The 24716-nt window shown below is 43.5% G+C and overlaps 1 protein-coding gene across 3 annotated transcripts in view; it reads left to right on the top strand.

Annotated features, from left to right (window-relative positions):
* Positions 1-5891: 5891 nt before the first annotated feature.
* The window catches only part of SMAD9 (SMAD family member 9), a 29944-nt gene continuing 11119 nt past the window's right edge, over positions 5892-24716 (top strand). For 2 of the 3 annotated variants that reach the window (XM_028726518.2, XM_028726516.2), the window contains exons 1-2: positions 6080-6208; positions 22298-22899. In XM_028726518.2, coding sequence (XP_028582351.1) covers positions 22488-22899 — 412 coding nt within the window. In that variant the 5' untranslated portion in view covers positions 6080-6208; positions 22298-22487. The other variant, XM_028726517.2, reaches the window with a different exon arrangement.

Here is a 24716-nt window from a genome sequence, read left to right as displayed (position 1 = left end):
TCACTAAGTGCCAAACCCTGGCATTCTCTCAATTTGCCATTTCTGCAAGCCAAAAAGAAGGACCGCTCTTTAAAAAATAAAATTAAAAAATATCCATTTATTTGAGTCTCTTCTGGAAATGGCAGGAACAAGTCCCGCTTAACACTTAAATTAAAAAAACACACACCACAATTTCAAAAGTCTTGAAACCAGTTAGACATTTTCCCAGCTTCTGTTAATGCTTTGGCCAAGAGAGTCTCACAAAGTTGTCAAAAGTGAGGTTCATTAGGAATTGACTACTCTGCCGCTTTCCACACTCTAAGGTGCCCAGTGTTGCCTCTAAGGCTTTGCATTTGGTCAACTGTACTTTCAACTACTTCAGCTACTCATTTAAGGCATTTTTATCTCAGCATCCCTCCAAAGATCTCAGAGCAGAATACATGTTGGTCTCCCTCCTATTTAATCATCAGCTGGCCTCCTCAGTGGTGACACTTGCAAGGATGCCTTTATCACAGAAGCTTGCCTATCGCCTTGTTTATGACCATTTCAGGCCACGTGAATGTGTATGTGTGTGTTGTAAAGCAGAGGACTAAGCTGCAGTTTTCCAGATATTGCTGGACTACAACTCTCTGAGCACTGGCCATGCTGGATGAGGTTGATGGGAGTTGGAGTCCAACAACATCTGGAGAACCACATGTTTCTCATCCATATTTTAAACCACTTATCACGTGTTGCGATTTTGGTTTTATTCTTCTCTCTTCTGGAAACATGGACTGCATGTTGCTTTGTTGTTTTAATTGTAATTTCTCATCATTTATGTTTGTGAGCACCCAGAGAACAATGTGATTTGGTGGCTTTATAGAAATATAGTTAAGAATGAATGAATGAATGAACGAACGAACGAAGAGGGAGGGAGGGAAGAAGATTGCCTTGTACAGTAGTTTAACAGAACGTTACTGGACAAAAGTTGGAAGCAACTGTGTGGAAACCCTATCTTTTGTGCACAGTTCCAAGTGTAGGTTAGAGGTTAATGAAACTTACATCAAAGACAATAAATGTGTCCTCAAGGTGTCTCCAACTACGACACCATCATACCTGACCATTAGCCATGTTGATAGCAGCTGATGAAAATTGTAGTCCAAAACATTTGAAGGCCACCAGGTTGGAAGAGACGGATGCAGTCCTACAGAATGGGAGGGACAGCCTCTGGCAACAACCTCCAAGCCACCCTGGGTTTTGTACCACCTGAGGGAAGGTGATGTGGCTGCCCACCATTTGCCTGCTTAGGACCTCGCTACCCCAAGGTAAAAGGGAAATTCTAAATAAAATTATAAGACTAGCCTTATAATCCCCAGTAAAAGGTAAAGGGACCCCTGACCATTAGGTGCAGTCATGGCCGACTCTGGGGTTGCGGCGCTCATCTCGCTTTATTGGCCGAGGGAGCCAGCGTACAGCTTCCGGGTCATGTGGCCAGCATGACTAAGCCACTTCTGGTGTACCAGAGCAGCACATGGAAACGCCATTTACCTTCCTGCCGGAGCGGTACCTATTTATCTACTTGCACTTTGACGTGCTTTCAAACAGCTACCGGTAGGTTGGCAGAAGCAGGGACCGAGCAACAGGAGCTTACCCCGTCACGGGGATTTGAACCGCCGACCTTCTGATCGGCAAGTCCTAGGCTCTGTGGTTTAACCCACAGTGCCTCGTGTCCCATAATCCCCAGTAGGGATGATTTAATTGGCAAGAGTTGGCATCAGCTGGCATTCTGCATCCTGGTCTCACCAAATCCCATTTTCAGAAAGGCTGGGAAGGCTAATTTGTTTAATGTTTATGGAAAATATAAACAGTTGAGTCCTGTTAATTTCTTGCCTATTGTTGAGAAAATCTGGCATTGGGTTTGTTCTCCCTCCACTGTTGTGGGTTTTTCTATATACAATTCACATAACTGTCACTTCCCTGGTTTATTATTCCTTTGCTTCTTTTAATTTCTTTCATACAACATGTCATCTCATGCAGACACTTGCTAACCAAGGTGTTTATTTAATGTTTATGTATTCTAAATATTTAAGAATAAAAATCATTTCCAGACATTTTCCTGCCAGTATTTTCAGAGGCCAACCTAACAATACTTGTCTGTCTGATCCCAGACTTTTGTGTTTCAAGTTCCTTGTTTCAACAGCGACGGGGATCTATGGATCCCTCCCTCCACTCAAGAGAGCTTCATTGGAGTTGAAGGGTGAAAAGTCCATCAGCTCTATCTGCATTTCCAGTGCTATAAATCTGTCTCTGGAATAACCAAGTTTGTCTTCATTCTGCATTCTGATAAGATGTCATTACAGGAGTTATTTTAATCAAATTTTCAGTTATTACATTAGTGCATACTTACATGGGGCTTCTCTCAGCTAGCATATGGTGCTTTAAGTCTTGTGGTGAGGAAGAGGATGGAAAACATTTGATTTTTTAATTATTATTTTTTTGCTTTAAAAAATGGAACCTCCAGCCAGACAATAAAATGGTCTGGAAGCTTCAGCCAGTTCAAAACTGTAAAATCCATTGCCTGTCTAAATTGGGTCAACATAAGCACATCAACACCAATTAAAGACTGAAACCCCAATTCTTTTATGATTTTATTATAAAAATGTTTGAATTGTTACATTGGGGACAATGTTTCCTATTTTATAGAGGGCAGCTCCCTCTTTAAAGGACTCTCAGATGTTAGTCCTCTTTTGAAGAGCTTTGAAGGTTTTAAATTGAAGAACCATAGAAGGGAGAGTGGAGCCTAGACATTTTCAATCGCCAGCTAGGCTAAAACCGTGTACCTCTTGCCATGGACTCAGGTTCCACAATAGATACCAATTTTGTAGTTTCTTGAGCAATACTGCTGTTTGGTGCATTTCCCCTCAAACCATCTTTCATCTAGTTTGAAAATGTAAGCTACAGTTAAGCTGAGGTGTGTACATTTGAGAGAACAGCTGCATACTGTGAGTGAAACCCAGTGCTTTAATGTTACCCAGTTTCATTGGACTCAACCTAGCTCAGGCACTTTAAATACAAGGTGTACAAATATAGTATTGTACAGCTTTCATTTCATTTATTTTCATGGTGCTCAAGGAGGAAGAGTGCCCGGTGAATTCTGCCCATTGATTTTATTTTCCCAAAGTAGGGTGGACTTCTGAGTCACAAGGCGTTGGGTGTGTGATGGAAGATTTAGAAGTCAGGGGAGGAGTCAAAGTTGGTCTCTTATGACTCTTGGCAGAAATGAGCAAATGTACCAGTACTCTTGCATAATATTGCTTTTAATAAACTGACACCTCATTGCTGTGAAGGGTTTCCTGTGAGATGTGTTATGATGTGGATTAGCCTTCCAGGGCAAATGACATGGCTTGCAACATTTGAAAAGCAGAGATTATTCATTAAACCAGAGGTTGCCAATCTTTTGGCATTGGTGAACATGTTTGCAAAGCAGAGAAACTGTTGTGGTCACCACAAGCGAAGTGCAAACCAAGCACACAACGCAAAATATTATATTGGCTACAACAGAATGCTTCTTTCATGCCTACTTTCAGAAGTGGAAAGGTGGAACAGGGAGAACACACTGCAGACATCAGGGAAGGCATCTGCAGGTGAATGCATGCCCATATATGCCACATTGATGTTCCCTGCATTGAACAATATACTCTAGGGTACAATCTGGTATGTGACAGGACCTAGACTTGGTGACCTAGTTAGACTCTATTGTATCTTGTTCCTCCACAATATGCCCAGAATCCATGTCATAGCTGTCAATGTTTCCCTTTTTTAAAAGGGAAATTCCCTTATTCTGAATAGGATTCCTCGCAAGAAAAGGGAAAAGTTTACAGCTATGATCCATGTAGTGATCTGAATAATACTTCTGAAAAAAAGAGAACACTCTATCAAGCTGTCCACCTATCCACATCTACTTTCCTCTAACAATAACGCTGAGAAAATGACCTGCATATATTGTTGACCAGAGAGCAAATAAAACTGTCTATAATCTGGCAAACATCAGGAATGTGCAATAGGCAGCAAGTTGGCCACTTCTTTGGATTAAATTAAGAGTGGTTGTGTAGGCCACATTCTCACAAGTTAATTCATCAGGTGCCATATACTAGCAATGGGTGGGTACAGAGCCATAAGTGAGCAGGGCGAAAACCAGAAGTGATTGTGGCTACTCTTACCCCTTTTAATTTATATGTCATGGGCCCTGAGGGCTGGGGTTGGCTGTGCAAGGAAAGAGGAGTTGCCAACACAGATGAACCCAGGAAGGGATCCAGTGGTCTGAGAAGGTCTCTGGTTCTGATCCTTAGACTGGGCAAGCAACCTAACACTTCTCCAGGAAGGCTGAACCAGTCGTGTCTGTTCATGCCTGCACTGGCATCTCTGTGACCTGAGTGATGGAGGAGGCATTACTGCCTTCTCAGAGGAAGATGGGACAGGCAAGGTAACAGGCTCCCCTGGAGGGGCAGGAGTAGACATGATTTCTGACAACAGTGGAGGTGGTGGCATGATAGTACCAAATCATGCCCCTCTCGCTAAGTCAAGGTGCCTTGTACCCTAAGGCCACTCAAGTTATTTGGGTGCTTGAGGCTGGCAATCTCAAAAGTGTCTCTTCTCATTCCTGGAAGTAAAATATCAAACATTACACACATTTAAATATTTTATTATACATATAAACACTTGTGTGTGTGCATAGATAGATAGATGTCCAGATACTATAGTGTCCAGATCAAGGGAAGTAATAGTAGCACTCTATTCTGCCCATGGACTGCAAGATCAAACCTATCCATTCTTAAGGAAATCAGCCCTGAGTGCTCACTGGAAGGACAGATCCTGAAACTGAGACTCCAATACTTTGGCCACCTCATGTGAAGAGAAGACTCCCTGGAAAAGACCCTGATGTTGGGAAAGATGGAGGGCACAAGGAGAAGGGGACGACAGAGGACGAGATGGTTGGACAGTGTTCTCGAAGCTACCAGCATGAGTTTGACCAAACTACGGGAGGCAGTGGAAGACAGGAGTGCCTGGCGTGCTGTGGTCCATAGGGTCACAAAGAGTCGGACACGACTAAACGACTAAACAACAACAACAATTCTGCCTTAGTCAGACCACACTTGGAATACTGTGTTCAGTTCTGGGCATCATAATTTAAGAAGGATGTTGACAAGCCGGAACGTGGGCATAGGAGGGCAACCAAGATGATCAAGGGTCTGGAAACCAAGCCTTATGAGGAGGACCTGGGTATGTTTAGCCTAGAAAAGAGGAGACTGAGAGGAGATATAATAGCCACCTTCAAATATCTCAAAGGCTGTCATATGAAGGATGGAGTTAGCTTGCCCTGGAGAGTAGGACCCAAATGATTGCTTGACAAGAAGGGAGATTCCGACTAAACACCAGGGAAAACGTTCTGACAGTAAGAGCTGTTCAACAGCTGACAGTCTCCCTCAGGAGGTTGCAGACTCTTTTTCTTTGGAGATTTCTAAGCACAGCTTGGATAGCTACCTGTGTAGATGAGATTCCTGCATTGCGGGGGTTGGACTAGATGCCTCATGGGGTCCCTTCCAACTCTATAATAAATATATCATAACTTCCAGTCCTTTCAGTTGCCTAAACCCAGTTGCCTGAGGTGGCAGCCATACTCTCTGCCTAATGGTAGAGCCGGGAAGGATTTTAGGGTTAGTGACTTCATGGCACAGGCTGGGAGGGGGGGCCGCCTGGGGAGAGGCAGGGGCCACCCAAACAAAAGCGAAAGCACTCGCTTTGCTCCTCAGGGTCAGCCAAGCAGCCAAGAGGACCTGCCTCCTCCCTCCTCGCGCTGCCACCCCTCCCTTCCCCTCCCCCCCCCGTCCCTTCTCTCGCCTTCGCGGGCCAGCCAGACTCCGCCAGCAGCCAGCCAGAGAGAGAGAGAGAAGGGATTCCTGGCCGGGTTCCAGGTCGGCGCACTAATACAAGCTGCGAGGCTCCCGCCTGACTGACGCCGGCGGAGGCTGCCTGCTCGCTCGCTCGCTGCTGCTGCTGCTGCTTTCGCGCTGGCCCCTGCCGCCGCCGGGTTACTGCCGCCGCGTCCCTTTGCATGGTGAGTACTCTTGAGGTGTTTTTTTTTTTCTTTTAAGCGAGAGCAACTCGCTCCAGAGAAGTTAGGGCACCAGCAGCCGCCAGCAGGGAGACGGCGGGCTAGGAAGAAAAGGAGAGGCGCTCGCCCTACGGGCAGGTAAGAAACTTAGGCTTTCCTTCCCCTGCCCTGCCAGAAACACAAAACTGGCTGGAGTTGGCATCGCCACCCGCAGACTTTCTCCCCACCCCCGCCCGGGGTTTTCTTTTTTTGGCTCTTCGTCTGAGCTCTGCTCTCCCGACTTTTTGCTGTCTGCAACCTCCCTTAGATGAGCTGCTCCTTGCAAGCTTTTCATGTTTCTTTTTTGCATTGCACTTCATTTCATTGGAGGCGGGAGCTGCATCCTGCCTAACCTCGGCTCAGCAGAAGGTGCTAAGCCCTGAACCAGCCCCTCGAGGGGACTTGCGATGATGCGCGCGCGAACACACACACACACAGTGCCTCTCATTTGACCATGCTGGATGAGACCCGTCTATCTTGTGCCTATAATGCATGCATAAAATACAGGGAGAGATGCTGAGGCTGCCATCCTGTGCCCGCTTTATTGGGAGTAATCCCCGCTGACCTCGGTGGCCCTTACTTCTGAGTAGACATGCCAAGGATCGGCACGCATGGCTAGCCTGCTCTCTTCCGGGGCGGGCTGCAACCCTGCGCGCACCTACTCGAGAGTAAGTGGCAGTGAGCGCAGCGGGAGCCGGTCTGCCGGGCGTTCCCCGGGGTAACCCCCGCTATCAACAGAAGGGCGCGCGAAGCCTTCGCGATCGCTTCGCTCTGGAACCGGAATCACCAACAAAACAGTGTAGTGTAAACTGACCGCGCGGTGACATCGCCCTCGTCTATTATTAACCTGCTGCCACTGCTCCTTGTTGGCATCGTTGTAGAAGATCACACTCTTTGTGCCAGTAAAGGGAATGCGCTAAGGACGAATCTCTCTCTCTCTCTCTCTCCGCCGGAATAATTCTGTTTTATCTTCCCCTCCCGCTCGCTCCCTCCCTCCCCACTTCGCTACTTTTTTAAGTTTACAACGTGAGGTCCTTGCAGAAGGCAGCGAAAAGGCGGTTTGGGGAGGAGAGACTAGAGACAGGAGACAAACTGACGCCGGCATTGTGATGGGAAGGAGGGTCGCCAGGCGAAACGTTTTCACGGCTGGTTAAACGCTGTCAAGCCTTCCTCAGTCTCTTGTATTTTGATTCCTTTCTCTCCTTAGCGAATCAAAAGTGAATCCGGTTCATTTTTTAACTTCTTACGTGTTTTTAATAATAATAATAAAAAAAATATTTTAATTTCTTATGTTATGGATACATTTTGTTTAAGAAAATGTATCCGCACAGTCTCATCATCAGAAATAAAGGAGCACTTTAAAGACTACCCACATCACCATCATCAAAATAAAAGTGGCTCTTTAAAAATGGAATAGATTTGTTGTGCCATAAGCATAATACTTCCAACCTGCTTGGCCCCAGTTTGAGGTTAAGATTTGCAGTATGATCTTATGTATGTCTACTCAGAAGTAAGCTTCACTGGGACTTACCCATCGGTAGGTGTGTCCAACAGTGCATAGTTAAAACTATGGAACTCACTTCCAAAGGGGACTGACAGCCACCAACCTAGATGGCTTTAAAAGAGCATTGGACAAAGAGAGCACTAGGGAAGACGTCTAGCCGTGATGGCTGTGCTCTCCACAGCTGGGAGGCAGTAATGCTGGAAACCAGGGTAGGAGAGAGTGGTCTTGTTCTTAAATGCTGTTTGCGGACAGGCATCTGGTTGGCCACTGTGAGAACAGGATGCTGGACTAGATGGACCACTGGATTGATCCAACAGGCTCTTCTTAATGTTCTTACATCGCAGCCTGACAAGGTTACCCACCTAGAATCTGTCGCCATCTAAAGGGAATTTCGGGCCAAAGTGTAAAACATAAGTTATTAAAATTAAATGGTCATGTCCAAGCCAAAGCCTTACAAAGCATAAGCCGCTGGCAGCCATTGATGGATGAAACCCAAAATTGGTATTGTCCTGAAGTTGGAGAGAAGGTAAATTGCAGGTGCCATGGTGCTTTTTAAAAAATATCCAACTTTATTCCTGTTACTGATACGCGTGGAAGTGACGAATTTGTAGTTACTAAGTGTTTTCAGGCTTGTTCCCAGCGCTAAACATTCCATTTCACAGTTAATAACTTACCCCTTTCTACGAATAGAGAAGTAATACATGCATAATCAAATGCTCATATTCTAAAGGGCAAAATCATATTCTAAGGTGGGGTAGCATGTCCTCAGGGAATGGATTTTCTGATAGTCTGGAAATGATATGCAGGTTTCTTGGAATGTAATCAGGTTTGTGACTGTCCAGGAAGGACACTGCAGATAAGAGAGAGAGATGTCACAATGAAGTCTGTAAATACATACTTTTAAAAGGCAGTCTTTAGGGATAAGCAGCTATTGTCTTCTGCAATGCAATCTAAAGGTACTGCAGTAAGATTATTTTAAGAGCAGTATATCCCAGAGCAATGGGTAGAACAATGGTCACCATTCAGATTATCTTTATAGTCCACCCACGCAGAGCTCTTCTTTCTGATTTGATAATTGCCTCAGCTGCTGCCAAAGCTGCTGCTGTTGGGCTGATTTGTGTTTGACCTTTAAAATGAACATGCCTTCAACTGAATGTCTTAGTATGTTGTGTCTTCTTACACTGCAATCCTGCACACGGTTTCCTGAGAATGAGCCCCACTGAAAACAATGGGACTAATTCTGAGAATGCGGATATATGTAGCATTGTTCTGTTCCATAAGTTATACGAGAGAACAGTGGGTTAATTGGCTGCAGAAAATACACTTAATTTCAAATACTAGAGATAAGGTTCAGATATACTTTTTTGTCATTGTTGGGTACTAATCCATGTTCTTGAACAGCTCACATTAATTTTAATGGAGCCCATGTGGAAAACAGTTCATTGTAGATTCCCAGTGGATTGTTCCCAATTTGATATCCTTTAGAAGTCATTGGACTACGTCTCCCATCAGTCTCAACCAGCCTTTGAGTCCAGTAAAATCTGGAGGTCACCACACTGGTCACTCCTCTAATAGACTTCCTTGTATTGCTACATGGGGTTCAAAGCGGCCTGCAAATTATCCCCGCCTCTTGAATTACTGAACAATTAACAGGGAATCTAATCATATTTTATTTTGGGACACAGACTACATTGGTTGTACTGACAGTTCTGCAGTGTGGGTCATAGATTGTTCATTGGTAACACTGGTAATCATCTCCCTTTTTTAAGCCAAAATGGGGATGTGAGCTTTAAAAATGCAATATTTACAGACTTTTGCCTTGAGCTGGGACAACGTAATGCTGAGAAAAGCAGTGGAAACTTACTGCGAACTTGCGGTTCATGACTAAGTTGTGTGGTGAGGACCACACTGTGGTGAGTTCTCTTATTATGTGATGTTTCAGCTTCAGGGAAGGCAGGAGAAGGATGCGCTTACTCTGCTGATGACTCAACTGAGTGGAGCTTTTCCAAGCTCTGCATCGCTGGCAGGATGATTTCTTATTACATGCAGCTGCTCTGGTCCTGGTCTTTCTCACACCTCCCCGAAAGTGGAGGTGTGTTCCTTAGGTGAAGGAACTGGCACTTGGGCACACCTGGGAGTTAGGTGTTAAGCCAAATCTGAGTTGGGAGTAAACATGATGATAAGCAGAGGAGAGGGAAGGTAGACTTGCACTTCCTGTTTCACACGCTTGCCTACCTAATTCAAAATACATTGTGCATTTACCTGCTGCAGCAGGAATATGTCCTTACTTTACTAGGAAAGAGATACAAGATAAAGAAATTTGTTCAGGCTCCCACTCTTCCACTGCCCCTTTTTAGTTGTGTCTGAAATAATTCTCAGTTTGTACCTAACTTATTTATTACATTGGAAAAAACCTGCCATTCTAGGTGCTCAAAGCAGCATGTATCTTATCATCATTTTGTCCTGGTAAGTTAGGTCCATGACTGCCCAGTGAGCTTCATGGCTGTATAGAGACTTGAACCTGGGGCTCCACAACTCTAGTTCAACACATAAAGGTAAAGGTAAAGGTACCCCTGCCCGTATGGGCCAGTCGTGTCCGACTCTAGGGTTGTGCGCCCATCTCACTTAAGAGGCCGGGGGCCAGCGCTGTCCGGAGACACTTCCGGGTCACGTGGCCAGCGTGACGAAGCTGCTCTGGCGAGCCTGCACCAGCGCAGCACACGGAAACGCCGTTTACCTTCCCACCGGAGCAGTACCTATTTATCTACTTGCACTTAGGGGTGCTTTCGAACTGCTAGGTGGGCAGGAGCTGGGACCGAAAGACGGGAGCTCACCCCGCCGTGGGGATTCGAACTGCTGACCATGCGATCGGCAAGTCCTAGGCACTGAGGTTTTACCCACAGCGCCACCCGCGTCCCAGTCCAACACACAGTCATGACTTATGCCCCGCTGGCTGCCAGGACTTGGCTGTGCTCCTTGCAGAAGTCTTCACTTTCATTTTGGAAGCCTGAACCCTTGGAGTGATATAAAAATGCCATTGTCCCCAGAGATTCAGTGTCTCCCAATGCTTTTACTACAGTGCCTTAACTATTAACCACACACTGCTTTTATGTCCAAATATAATGCATGACTGAAACAAGTTTGCCAAGGCTCAGGAAGGACAATTTAATAACAAAATAAAGTACAGTTTCCTTCTTGTTTGCTAGTTGAGAGGGGGCTGGGATGTTTCTTTCCTTATCTGTATCTCGAAGGTAGCCCAACCTCTTTCCTTTTGTTCCTAAAATTAATGATTCCTTGCTATCTCTTGGAAAGCCCCCTTTGCTAAATCAGTTCAGGCAGACCATCTCCTCCTCAAATACATATTGGCCCTTGGCTGGAAGGGAGCTAGACACTGCTATCAGTCCTTCATTTGCACCTTGATTGCTATCTGGGGTTAGTATCCAGTCACTGGCGAGCTCCATGAGAAGTGGATGTGTGATAGAAGAGATGAAAGGAGGAGGGTGTGCTTAGGTTTGTTGCTCCGGCCTGATCAAATCATGCTTTGGAGGAAGAGGAATGTGGCATCTGAATATAGTCGGATTCAGGCACAACTCTAAAGTATGGTTCACTGTTGCATGCATGCACCCTGGGCTTCTGGCCTCTCCTCCCAGCTTCTGGAGTGGTTGCAGTGATCAGAAGCTTTGCTTCCATTTCAGTCATTGACAGCTTATTGCTGCCTGTAAACCTGAAGCTGTGCTTAATCTTATGTATTGCTATTATTTATTTGTCACTTATACATACAGTGGTACCTTGGTTTACGAACTTAGTCCGTTCCGGAAGTCCGTTGTTGAACCAAAATGTTCTTAAACCAAGACATGCTTTCCCATAGCAGCGGGGGACTCAATTTACAAATGGAACACACTCGACAGGAAGTGAAACATGTTCTGCTTCCAAGGCAAAGTTCACAAACCAAAACACCTACTTCTGGGTTTGCAGTGTTCTTAATCCAAGTTGTTCATAAACTAAGCTGTTCTTAAACCAAGGTACCACTGTACAATGTCTCAGAATGACTATGGTGTAGGGCAGAGGTTGTCAACCTGGTGCCCTTCAGATGTTGCGGACTACAATTCACAGCCAGCATGGGCAATAATAGTCAGGGATTACAGGAGTTGTAGTTCACAAGCTTTGGGGGGTGCTATGTTGTTGGCTAACTCTGGTTTAGGGAAACAAGCCAACTTCATAAACCATGGCTTGAGGATAGCCTCTTTTAATAAAGCACTCTAAAGACTAGCAACATTTTGTCTGGGTTCAGGCATAATTATAAACAGCTGTTAGTTAAAAACAGAGGTGAAGGTTTCCTATCTCCTCATTGCCCACTAAACTCTGGCAGCATCAATCACCTGTTTTTCCACCTCTCTTGATGGGGAGCTTTAATTCAGCCTCCGCACCCAAGCAGATTGCCAACGCAGGTGGATGTGACAGCACAGGCACTTGTCCAGCAGGGAGGGAAAGTTTGTTGTGTATACCAATCCTGGTTTGGAAACATCTTTCCATGTCACTCTTTGTCATTTATTCTGATGGCCCTTACATAAGGATAACCTGGTTCTCCATTCAGGAAACAGGAAGCCCTAATACTGAGATATAGGAGTAACATTGCACATTATTCATATTTGCAACCGTGTACTTATATTAGTACATGGTTCCAGGGTTTTTGAATCCCAGTTAAATAATGCAGAGGGTTAAACTGAACCGATGCCCTGCAAGAAGATGTTGCTTATATTAATTACATTTGAGATAGAATGAGAGGAAGATGAAATAGATTTAATTGTTTTAGTGTAAGCTGGGAACTTCTTTTTTCTCCTTTTTAGATACCATCCAGCTACATGCTAATAAGCAATAATGTGCTGGGATAAATAGTTATATTGAGCAACAGAAATAGCATTTGTGTTTCAGACCTTTCACTTGGTTTGTGCATTGATTAGGGTTAGAGTTAAGTAAAAAAACAACAGCAGCAACTATAGAGTGAGGACTGCAATGAAAAGGAAAGAGAGTAGACAAGTGTCTTAACTATTTAGGACAGCCTTTCTCAAACTTGGGTCTCCAAATGTTGTTGGACTACAACTCCCATCATCCCTAGCTACCAGGACCAGTGGTCAGGGTTGATGGGAGTTGTAGTCCAATAAACAGCTGGGGACCCAAGTTTGAGAAAGGCTGACTTAGAACATATCACAGACCAGATGTTCAAGAAAAGGAGGCAGGAAGGTGTTAATAGGTGTTCTATTCCTAAACATTGGCGGTCATCTGGTTGGGGAAAATTTTATTGAAGGGTTATGGGTTTGTTCTCTCATGCCAAAAACTCATTGTCCTCTCATTTTGATATGAAAACAATTGTTAATGTTAATGTAGGCAAATGCTAGATTCCGTATGGTATTTTGCATTGAGCTATCAAGGTGGTTCTTTGCATTCCTGTTATTTTTAGCTTTCCCTCCAGCTCATTCTGAGTATGTATTCTATACTACTTTGATGGAGGAGACCCACAGACAACTACACTGTATTTATAAACAGATGCATTATTTAGGTGTCACAGGAGACTTTGAGCCCCATCTCTCATTGGTTCATACGTCACAGAAAGCCATAGTTTCAAACTGTGGTTTACTGTGAAGAAGTAAAAATGTGCCTGCAGTTGCACGCTGCTCAGTTCTGGTGGGTAAGCTTGAGTTTGTTTGGAATTATAGCATACCATTACATTGAAAATGGCATGTTGAAATGCTCAGGACTTGCACAAAATCACATCATAGCACTTTAAAAAAACCAAAACTTATCTGTGGATTGTTCCAAATACATTTGTGCTGCTAGGCTTGACAGAGAAACCTTAGCAATTTTTCTCATGAAATTTACTAACGTAACTTTATTGCCTGTCATATATTCCCCCCTCTTCTTTTAAATATTCAGTTATCAAGACATCACCAATATTCATTCTTTAATGCCTCTTTGTACAGGAACTTTGTTTGAATCCGCTCTGTAGCTGCTTTTGAAATTTGTCCATTTGCAATTTTGACTACTTGTACTTATTGCAAAGTACATTAGTAGCCCAGAACTAAACATCTGAGCAGGCAAAACCTTATATTGGGAAAAGGGAAGGAAATAACTGTTGCGTACAGCTTCTTTTCAGACGCGAAGATCTGCAATGCTTTTCTTTAGCTATAAATTATGCACGGGACATTATTTTCTTCCTTGATTTCATAGTGTATGTCGTCTCCCAGCTGAAAGCCTCATGGTCCTTAACTGGAAACGACATGCCATGCATCATTTTAAGCTGCACAGGTAGGCCTTGCCAGTGAACCTGAGAGCTACCTGAAACATACATGGCCTCTCCCTCAAAAATGCTGCCATTTCAATGGCACAGTGACCCTGTTGCTGTCCGGTGGACAGATACTGCTTACAAAAACATGTGGAGTGATGTCTTTTGCTGTGATCATCCTCATCTTGTATGATATTAAGGTGCCACATTACGGCGGGTCTGATGCAATGCAGTACTGGCTAGAAATAAATAATTCCTATTTCTCTGTGTCATATATTGTGGGCAGAAGGCAGCATTTTTCAGTAGTTTGCACTGGAAAATTTCTCTCTGTGGTGCGGAGGACCCAATAGCTGCCAAGGTCCAGAAAGGCACAGAGTAGTTCCATCTTACTGTGGCCTCACATTGCAGATATACACCAACTTTACTTAATGATAAGCAGCACAATCCTTTTCAATTTAAAACCCCCCCACAAAACTTACTTGGTCTAGTCTTCCCTGCAGCTGCTTCTAGCTTCTATTGAAGTCACTTATGTTTCTACATATAAGACTGGAAGATCGCACCTAGGGCCTTCACCAACTTCATAGACTTAACAGGATTTTTGAGATTTGGACATCACTTAGGATTCTTTCTGCTCCTCTGTTATTAGATTCAGTGGACTGGTTGTGCGGAAGGCATGGAGGCCAACAGAAGGTGGCGCCAGAGCCAATTGCAGGCAAAGCCAACTAATTCTTGTTTTGTCCCCCTTCCTGCTGAGTTCTACAAGAGCTGCAATGAGATTAAGAAGGAGGGAGCTGGTAGACAGGGTTAGTCCCTGGACTGGCTCTAAGTAAGAAAGGAAGCAGGCTGGGCGTTAGCTGAGGGAAGAATGAGATTGGTGGGGCAGTGCTTCATGTGCTCTAATGGAGTAGCCTCCGCAGTTTAGAAACCTTGCTCCAGGAACTGTCTTCAGAACTTCTGTTGCTGGGCTCTAGGTGACTTCAGGTGTAGTCTGTCCAGCTCATCCCCTTCTCTTGACCCTCTGGCACCTGACTACTCAGCACTCTTATCTTCCTGTCTCTTCACTTTCTTTAGAGCTTACAGTGTGGGTAGACTCCAACTCCCTTCAGCCCCAGCCAGTGGGACCAGTGGTCAGGGATGATGGGACATGGAGTCCCAACAGTAAGTGAGAGTCACAAGCTCCCCATTCCTGGCTTAAATTGCCTCTTTCTCGCCCTGTGCAACCTGAAACAACTATTTCTCCTATTATTTTACAAATTTATAAATAGATGTCTGTAAGGAGAGCTGTTTCAAGAGGTAGAAGTTGCCAGAAAGACTGCCAGCTTTGCTTGGCCCAAAGGAGAATCTCCGCATGCTCTGGACTGTGTCAAATCACTTGTTTTCTAGCAGTTCAAGCAGACAGGAATTGTTGTTGGGAGAAAAACAGCGTGACAATCACAGACTGTGAGAAGGATGCCAACTAAAACATGCTCAAATAGCTATTAACCAAAATATTTGTGGGCACCACAATGCTATGTTCTGAAAATACCTCTGCAAATGTAAAAACCAAAATATTATAGGAATACTGTTTTGTGCGAGTAAACACTCACTAGCCTTGGTGTGGCTTGATCTTTTGCAGTTACTATTGATGGATCACTAAGATGATTATCAGCTACCCCAAGAATGAGGAACTGAGGGCACACCAATGTTTTTAGATGAAGGTGTGGGGCTTGTTCTCTGCCTGAGAATGTTTGTGCCAGGAGATCTAAAAGATTAGTCAGAATTTGGCAAGAGGGAGAAAAAGTAGGTGTAAGTTTTTGGTGCTGTCTCATAGAAGCAGTCTTGCGGGGCTGTAGGGGTGCTTTCTGTTTGGGTTTAGAGACTGTTATGGGATAGGCACTACTGTCCAGTTTGTCTGCTTGCAATTATAATTGCAAACTCTTTGTGTTGTGAAACCAGTGGTTTGCCAGTGGAGTTTTGTTGTGCCCCTGAGAAATGTGGGTGCACAATGTCAGCATTTACAACAAAGAAAATGTGTGATGGAACCATGCAGGGTGGATACGGAGTCATTAGGTATTATCCTGGGTAGCAAAGTGGACAAGGATGATGAATGCATTGCCAATACTCGCCCCCTCCCCCCCCCCCGTTCTTCCTTCCCATCCCTTTTCCTTTTGTGTCATGTCTTTCAGGTTGTAAGCCTGAGAACAGGAGGTGACTTATTACTGATATGTGTAAGCTCCTCCAGGAGCTGTTTAGTTGTTGTTGTTTTGGCTGAAGAGTGGATTGAAAATGCTTTAAATAAATACACAAGTGTATAAGTGGTGTACTTGTTGGAGTGTGTGTGAAGATTTTGAAATTTTGATTTTGATTTTTTTAAAAGGCACAGGGTGTTCACTTCTTTATGAGTGAGCTAATGGGTATTTTACAGGGCTAGTAACGTTTTATTTTTTCCATTCTATCTGTATGGCTGTACAACAAGTGAGACTTTTAATACCAAGATAGAAAAAGGCTGCTGGATGATGTCACTGGTCTCAATGTCACCGAAAGTGCCAAATCAATCCACAGACTCGAGAGAGGCCTGTCTAGACAGATATATATGGGTAGATAATAAGAAAAAAGCCCACTGTTTCAGTTCTACTCCTAGAATCTAAAGGACTGCAATTTGGTTCAGCTCAAGAACTACAAAGATACTAGTCCCAGCCCATTATTCTATACTGTTGTGAGTTTGGTGAGGGGTAGTCAGTGTGTTGCCTGAGTCCCTTCTAATTCGTGAGTCCTGGATCCAGCATGGTTCAAAATCGAATGGAGGATTCCATGCTTCTGTGTGTGAGTTAATAGTCCTAAGGACCATCTTTGTATGACAAAATAAGTAGGACTGTGCCAGAGGGCAAATAGCAAATAGGTGGGCCCCTCCCTCACCTGACTGGTAGTGAGAAAAACAAAAGCCAGAGTGTGTGTGTGTGAGTTGGGCAAGAAGCAGGCAGCAACCAGAGAGACAGACCCATGCTTGGTTTCTCCTTTATTCCAAGGCTGTGAATACAGTGGAACCTCTAGTGACGAACTTAATTTGTTCCGGAGGTCCGTTCTTAACCTGAAACTGTTCTTAACTAGAGGCGTGCTTTCGCTAATGGGGCCTTTTGCTGCCGCTGCGCTGCCGGCACACGATTTCCATTCTCATCCTGGGGCAAAGTTCTCAACTTGAGGTAACTCTTCCAAGTTAGTGGAGTTTGTAACCTGAAGTGTTTGTAACCTGAGGCCTTTGTAACTCGAGGTACCACTGTATGAGAGAAGCAAGAACTTTTGGGGTGTAAATGCTGTGAGCCCCTCTACCATAGGCTCAGGTTGTACATATGTGTAAATAAACCATATAGACACCACAGTCTCCACTGTCTCTTTTTCCAAGGAAACTGAACCCTGGATAATCTCCTGGAGCCTGTAACAATACTATTCTATTCAATGCCTTTTTGGTGCAGCATTTATGTCACTGGACAGATGCACCGCACTGGAATCCAACATAGCTTTCTCAGTCTGTATGGCCTGCTTCCTGAAAGTTGTGCAAGGTTGTCCCAATGCACCAAGGCAGTCCAGAGGAAAAACGTTTGACAACCACTTCTTTCTTTCTTTTTTAAAAAGATATTTATTAAAGTTTCATACAATAAAACAAACTTCACAAAACAGAATAAGAAAAAAGAAAAAACACCATTCAAAAAACAGAAAAACACAGTGAAAAGCCCATCATAAAAAACAGAATAAAAAAGACAAAAAAAGACATAGAAAAGAAAAAAACCAGTTTCTTAGATATTATTCTCATAATCCTCTTTCCAGACTCCCTCGCATCTCCCTTTTCTGTGTTCCCTTTTACAGAGTCATATTCAGCAATACCTCACCTTCTTTCAAATCTTATTTCATATTATACATTTCAACTTTTATGCCTCCAGTTTTTCCCCATTTTTTCATTTTGTTTAAGTTTGACATAATATTATTCTGACTTCACCTTTGTTCTATAAACCATTTTTACATACACCTTTCAACTATATCCCTAATACCATATTATCTTTATATCTGGCATCATTCTAGCATTCATACAATTTGCAATGCTTTTGCAAGTAATCTTTAAATTTCTTCCAGTCCTCTTCCACCAGCTCTTCTCCCAGGTCTCGGATTCTGCCAGTCATTTCTGCCAGTTCCATGTAGTCTATATCAGTTGCATCTGCCATTCTTCCAGGGTGGGCAAATCTTGTGTCTTCCAGTGCTTTGCGATAAGTATTCTTGCTGCTGTTGCTGCATACGACAACCACTTCTTTCAAGGATATGACTTCACAACTATGGACCTCAAGATTTGTTTTGCATTGTACAACTCATATGCGCCAAGGCTTGAACTCTGTTCCTGCAGATTGCAGGGTTGTGTCACCTCTGTTAAGTTCAAAGGAACAGAAGGCAAAACTGTTTGTTCTTCCAGGGACTTACATCATCTGTGTGAGAAAATAATCTCTGAAAGCACGTCAGTATCGAGTACTGCTCGAACTATCTAATATCTTGTTGCTGTCATTTATTTCCCACTGGTGCTATTATGCAGATGGTGTATCTTGCTCCTTCGTGCTGACTCACTGTGGGCACACCGTATCCTAGAATATGATAAGGGCCGCTTGGCTAAGTCGTCCCCCCCCCCCCAGGTGTGGAGGATCAGTGTTGGTGACTGCCTTTGGTGGCCTTCAGTGTAATTCCAGCCCTGAAATTATGCATTATGAGTATATGTCTTTGCATCACCCAAGCAGAAAGGAGGGCTAGGCCTTTTAAAACTGAGCAACAAATCCAGAGGAATGCTTAGGCTAGGCTGCTGAGCAACGTTTTGTATTATGCGCTTTAAAAAACCTGATGCTAGAATCTTCCCGAGACTGTGGTTGTACCACAAAGTGTTTCCATTTTTATTATTTATCATCACAGTTTGATCCCAACAGTGATCTTATATGAGGAATCTCATTTTATCCTTGCAGTAACCCTGTGAGGTAAAGATAGGCCCTGAGAGACTTCCTGAACCTTTCTAGGGAATGTCATAGCCAAGAAGAGATTTATACATGGGATTCTCATATCTAAACAACAATAAACTACACTGACTCTCTCACTGCCAGTGGCATGGCTTTGAAAAATGTCTATTGATATCACTACTGTCATTTCTGAGAGACTCTTAATTCTGTTCATGCTTAGATGGGCCTGGGATTTTAAAAGTGACCACTGCCGGTTTTTTGTTTTAGGTAATTAGTAAAAATCACTCCCTTTCATTTGCATCAAACAGCAAGCCTGCCTATTTTTAAAATATAATTATTTTTGTATAAATGCCTATGTCCTGGTCTTATCTCCCACCAGCAGTAACAGCATTGCGGAGTCATGCTGATGTCACAGGTAACTTATTTAATCTGACCGAAAGAGATAACAATGTTTATTTAAAGCCTTGTTTTAAATGGGAAGCAGAGGTGGGGGAACCACAAGACAGCACTCCGAAATGTTAGTTTTAAGATCTGGTGATTGCCTGGCTATAAAGTTACATTAACTTAATCAGGAAACAGATAAGAAGTCTATAACAGTAAAATGGCAGGCATGTGTTTTGGTTGGACTTGGGCTTCACTGAGGTGAGTGGAACACTCCCAGGTACCTGTGTCTAGTATTGCAGCATAAGTCTCCCCAGTCCCTCAAGTTCATACAGATTTGTTACTCTCCTTTTTGCACCATTGGTTTGCTCTTTAGCTGTGCCCAGTTAATAGCACAGCACCTCCTTCTTCCATCACAACATTTTTGGAGTGTGAGTGAAATAAAGAAGTGAGGCTGACGGGTGGACTTCCTAGCACCAAATTGTCCTGTCTGAACTGTTAAGATGTGCGACTTACGGTAAATATCCACCAAAGAACTGCCTCCTCCCAAACCGTCCTTCCCACTCCTGAAGGCAGGTGTGGAGAACCTTGGGCCCTCCAGATGTTCCCCTAGCTGGCATAGCCTATGTTCTGCCTCCTGGTCAGAACTGTTTTGAAAGAAAGGAATCAAGACAAGCTTTTAATTTGCTTGGTTAGGTTTTTAATAGCCTGAAGCTCAACTTGGTTTTTAATTGGTTCCAGTTGGCCTTTTGCTGCTGCGTAATTTGTTTTTTATGAAACATTGTTTTGCTTTCAAACGATATAATCTTCCCTGAGCGCTGTAATTTTTTCTTAAATCTTTTTCAACTGCAGAATGGAAGGATATGCGTTTTCTCGAACAGATAAATAAATGTGTGTGAAGGAATATTTCGGTGGAATGAAGACATGTTCGTGTTCCTACAGTGAGAGGAGTAGATTTATACAGGCAAACACAGAAATGCAGACAGATCGCAGCTCCAGGAATTTGGAGTCTTGCTTTCAGAGATGGCACAATAATCTGTGTGCTTGTCACACTAAGCTTTGACGGCTGCAATGCGTTATATGCATCTTAAAGCTTCAGCTGGTTTGAGATGGCAGCCCACCAAGTCCTGATGGGGCAGTTAGGTGGTTGCATCTTGTGACACCATTGTTGTACCAGCCACATTGGTTCCCACTCTGCTTTCATTCCCAATTTCATGGAATCATAGAGTTGGAAGGGACCACAAGGGCCATCTAGTCCAGCCGCCTGCAATGCAGGAATCTTTTGCCCAACATGGGGCTGAGACTCACAACCCTGAGATTAAGAGTCTCATGCTCTACCGATTTGAAGTGGTGGCTCGTAACATTTTAAAGCCTTTAAACAGCTTGGGTCCAAGTTACTCAAAGAACCTACTGCACCTGTACCCCTCTTGCCTGCATATTAAAATCAACAGTGGAATACCTTCTCATTTGTCCACCTGTGAGATCAGTGAAACTGGTGGGCATGAGGAAGAAGCTTTCTCCATAGTGGCCATGGGGCTTTGAAGTCACTGCCAGCTGACCTTTGTAACGCTTTTGGGCTTTAGGTCTTTGGAAATGTCTTTGGCCCACTTATTTAAACTGTTATATTGATGACTGGTGCCATTGGGGCAGGACTTTGGATCTGCAGTCCAGGGCCTGCTGAGCAGAATGAGCAGGAGGCCCCCTAAATGCGTCAAGGCTGCCCTACCCCATTTTGAATTACCATCTAAAGAGGGAGGCCACAATAATGCCATTTAGTCCAGAGTCTAAAATTATCTAAGTCTGCCTGCATGCTCCCTGTCAAGGGCACGTCACCAGTGTACGTCTACTATTCATACGGAGCAGTACAGAATTTTTATTCTTCTTCTTGATCAAGTGGTCATGTCATCATCAGGAGTCTTTTTTTCTCCCAGCCCGCAGGCATCTTCTTGCCCATTGTAAATTGGCAAGGCTGATAAAAGTACTAGTGCCTCCATGGGATCTTCCTCCAAAGGCCAGCTACTAAGAATGGCATTGAAATCAGAACAGCGCCAAGAACACAAAGTGAAATTTTAAGAATGAAGTGCTCCTTCAGCTTTAGCAGTTCCTAAGAGAAATAGTATAGATTCCCTCTAGCTCTTTTTTAACTGTTGTGTCGACAAGTCATCAGAAATCTGTGCTAGTTATCACACTGTTGGGAGAGGGACTCAACCCCCCTTCTTGTCTGAGACCGTATGCCTCACCTTTTGTCAGGGCAATGACTATGATCACGTGTTTTTCTTCCTTGATGGCGCCTCTCAGCCAATCTCCTGAGGAAGCTGGCTTGACTTATCTGTTAGGCCTTGCTAAATCCATTGGTCAAACCAACACATTTACTAAATTCAGAAATTATGGGGAAAACCTGGCACCCAGGAATTTTAGGGGATCCTTGCCCCCTGCCAACCCATAACAATATTATAACTGCTGGGTGAGGTCCAGCAGGACCCAGATTAACACTAATATAACCTTGGAATTCTCATTCCACCATAATAAAAACAGTGCCATTTTTTTACACCTTTATTCTCTGTTGCATGTATTGCATCATAATACTCAGGAGTAGATCTGGGGAGGAGAGGGAGAAGTTCCATTGCAGAAGTGGAAGTCCTTGTGCAAATGAAATGGATTTGTTGGATTCAATCCAGTGGGCTTTTAGATATCTAAAGATGTGGTACTACTAGGTTAGCAACTTCACAGGCAGAACTATAGTGTTTCAAGATCCTTTCTTGGCTCTCCCTGCTTTTGTTTTTACGAGAAAAGACATTAACTATACCCAGTTTATAGTAATTTACATAGTGAGTAAAGTTTATTTTAAAGTGGCTGCAATCCTGTGCCTGTTGAATTTTGCTATTGCTGAAGAGTCTGGTTGTGATATATAGAAAGATGCTGTCTTTATTTATTTTACTCTAGGGAACAAAAAGCAGAAAAACAAACAGACAAAATTGGTTCTGTTTCAAGGTGAGTTTCTAAAAAGAGAGATGAAAAAGGATCTGTAATATGTCTGACAGAACACTGTTCTTTTTTTGCAGAATTGTCCGATAGTGGAAGACACTTGCAATGAAATATCTCTGACAACACCTGGGATATGTGTGGACGAGCCTGATTTTGAAAGCAGCTTTCCTCCCAGTGCCGAAATTTGGGCCTCATTTTTTTGAAAAAAAGGAAGAGCTACATATCTGGGGTCTCGCTTTGCAATCATACGTATTATCTCCGATTCATATGCACTCCAGCACCTCGATCAGTTCTTTGTTCTCCTTCACCAGCCCAGCTGTGAAGAGACTGCTGGGCTGGAAGCAAGGAGATGAAGAGGAGAAGTGGGCGGAAAAGGCTGTTGACTCCTTGGTGAAGAAGCTAAAGAAGAAGAAGGGAGCCATGGAGGAACTGGAGAGGGCACTCAGCTGCCCCGGGCAGCCCAGCAAGTGTGTGACAATCCCACGGTCTTTGGATGGGCGGTTGCAAGTGTCTCATCGCAAAGGGCTGCCCCATGTCATCTACTGCAGAGTGTGGCGCTGGCCTGACCTGCAGTCTCACCATGAACTGAAAGCGCTGGAATGTTGCGAGTTCCCGTTTGGCTCAAAGCAGAAAGAAGTGTGCATTAATCCTTACCATTATCGACGTGTGGAGACCCCAGGTAAGCAAATCATCCCAATAAATTTTTAAAAGTACGTATGTTTTATTGGGTTTCAACAGTAATACCATAAACATAAAAACAAAAACAACACATGGAGTGCCTATTATTGGGTTGTCTGTTACAAAAAGTAAGAGTAAGGTACATACATGATAAAGTTTATTGATTAATCTCCAGAGAGATACATGTGTTGTAACAACTGGGCTGACTTATGGATGTGACCAGTGAACAAAGACCGCTTGCCTAAAAATTTGTCTCTCTTCGCCTGTCCATTAACAACTCTCCTGCGTTGGGTCAAGCATTCCGAAATTGCTTTTCCCCATTCACGTGCATACTGCAAAGGCAAAGTAACATTTCCCCCTGTTTCCCATTTGGCAGCTATCGCCATCATGGCAGCAGCTAAGAGAAAAAAGATTAGGGTTGGAGATGGAAACGTAGGGTTAAAGTTGCTCTCAGGTGACAAAAGTGCTAATTTGGGATCCAAGATCAAATTATGATTATCAGAGAGATTTCAGAGAAAACATTTTGGATAGTAGATCCCAGAGCATTGCACCCTCTCCAATCTAAAAATAAATTTTGATGCAAAGGCTACCACTGCATTGGGTTTCATATTTTGTAAGAAATTTCATTATGAAATCATAAGAATAGGAGGAAAATATAGACTTCTTGATGAAGAAATAAAACTGAATCAGTTTTCTACGTGAGAAATCTACGTTGCTGTTTTTAACCAGGAACCAAGTTCTGCTGCTTCAGGATAGAAACAGCCTTGTTAAATCTTGTGATGAATCTGACTAAACATGGGTTGGAGGTAATCTTAAAGGCTACTTTGTGACAGTGGTAGCAATCAAACATCATGGTTTTTTAAAAGCCATCAGGTGAAACAAGCTGTGTCAGTATGAATTTTTTGGCCGCTGTGATTTGTTGTGATACAGCGTTTGTTTTTATTTATGGGATTTATTCTTTTTAAGTGTGTGAGCCAAGTTCAGAGTCACTGATGAGAAGGCAAAATTTTGTTTTTATTTAGTGATTTGTTTCTTTGTTTTAAATACCCTGCCCTTCCTCCTGATTGGAGCCCAGGGCAGCTAAAGACAGTCTCTTGCAACCTTGCAAATATACAGAATCATAAAACAATTGAAACTGAACAAATTCATGCCAATTCTAAAACATCCTGTAAAAATGTAATAATAGGAGAAGAGAAATACATGACACAATTTCCAAAATAAAGGGGAGACTAGACAAGATGCTGGAGATCTGTGATCATATCTGCCATATGTTGCATTTTTTTAAAAAAGTCAAGGATTGGGGGTTGCATTGGGACCACCACACTTGGGAGGTAAGATTCAACCATTCTCCTCCACTCTCTCAGTGTAAATCACACACCAGGTTATACTTACGCTGTTAGAACAGTGCTGTGGTCATGTAATGAAATAATTTGCAACTCAGCTCATAATGTTCTGTGTAGTTACAGAGCTACCCTAAATTGGTCAGATGTGCCATGGCAAATTTGGATTGTGCTTCTGTTCTGCACTTAATGAAGCAGACAAATGATTGCTTTGCCTCAAGTGTAGCTTGGCACAGTGGAACTCAACTCACTTTGCTGCTGTGGTTTTGCAAACTCTTGTCTCCTCCTTCAAGTGCTGCCCTAAAGTCACAAATCAGGTGTGAAAAGAAGGCATTGTGGTAGCGGATTCCTGGAATGTAGGTGCAATTAACTGCATTTCTTTCTCCAAAGGTTTCTCTCGTTGTGGTTCTTGCTGATATTTGTACTTGTCCAGGGTGCTGAAACTTCAGAAGGTGGTTTTTTTAAAAAAGCTTCTTTC

The sequence above is a fragment of the Podarcis muralis genome, chromosome 4, assembly GCF_964188315.1.
Source record: "Podarcis muralis chromosome 4, rPodMur119.hap1.1, whole genome shotgun sequence".
Taxonomy (NCBI): domain Eukaryota; kingdom Metazoa; phylum Chordata; class Lepidosauria; order Squamata; family Lacertidae; genus Podarcis; species Podarcis muralis.
The sequence above is the reverse complement of the archived record's forward strand: the minus strand, read 5'-3'. Positions and strand labels throughout refer to the sequence as shown.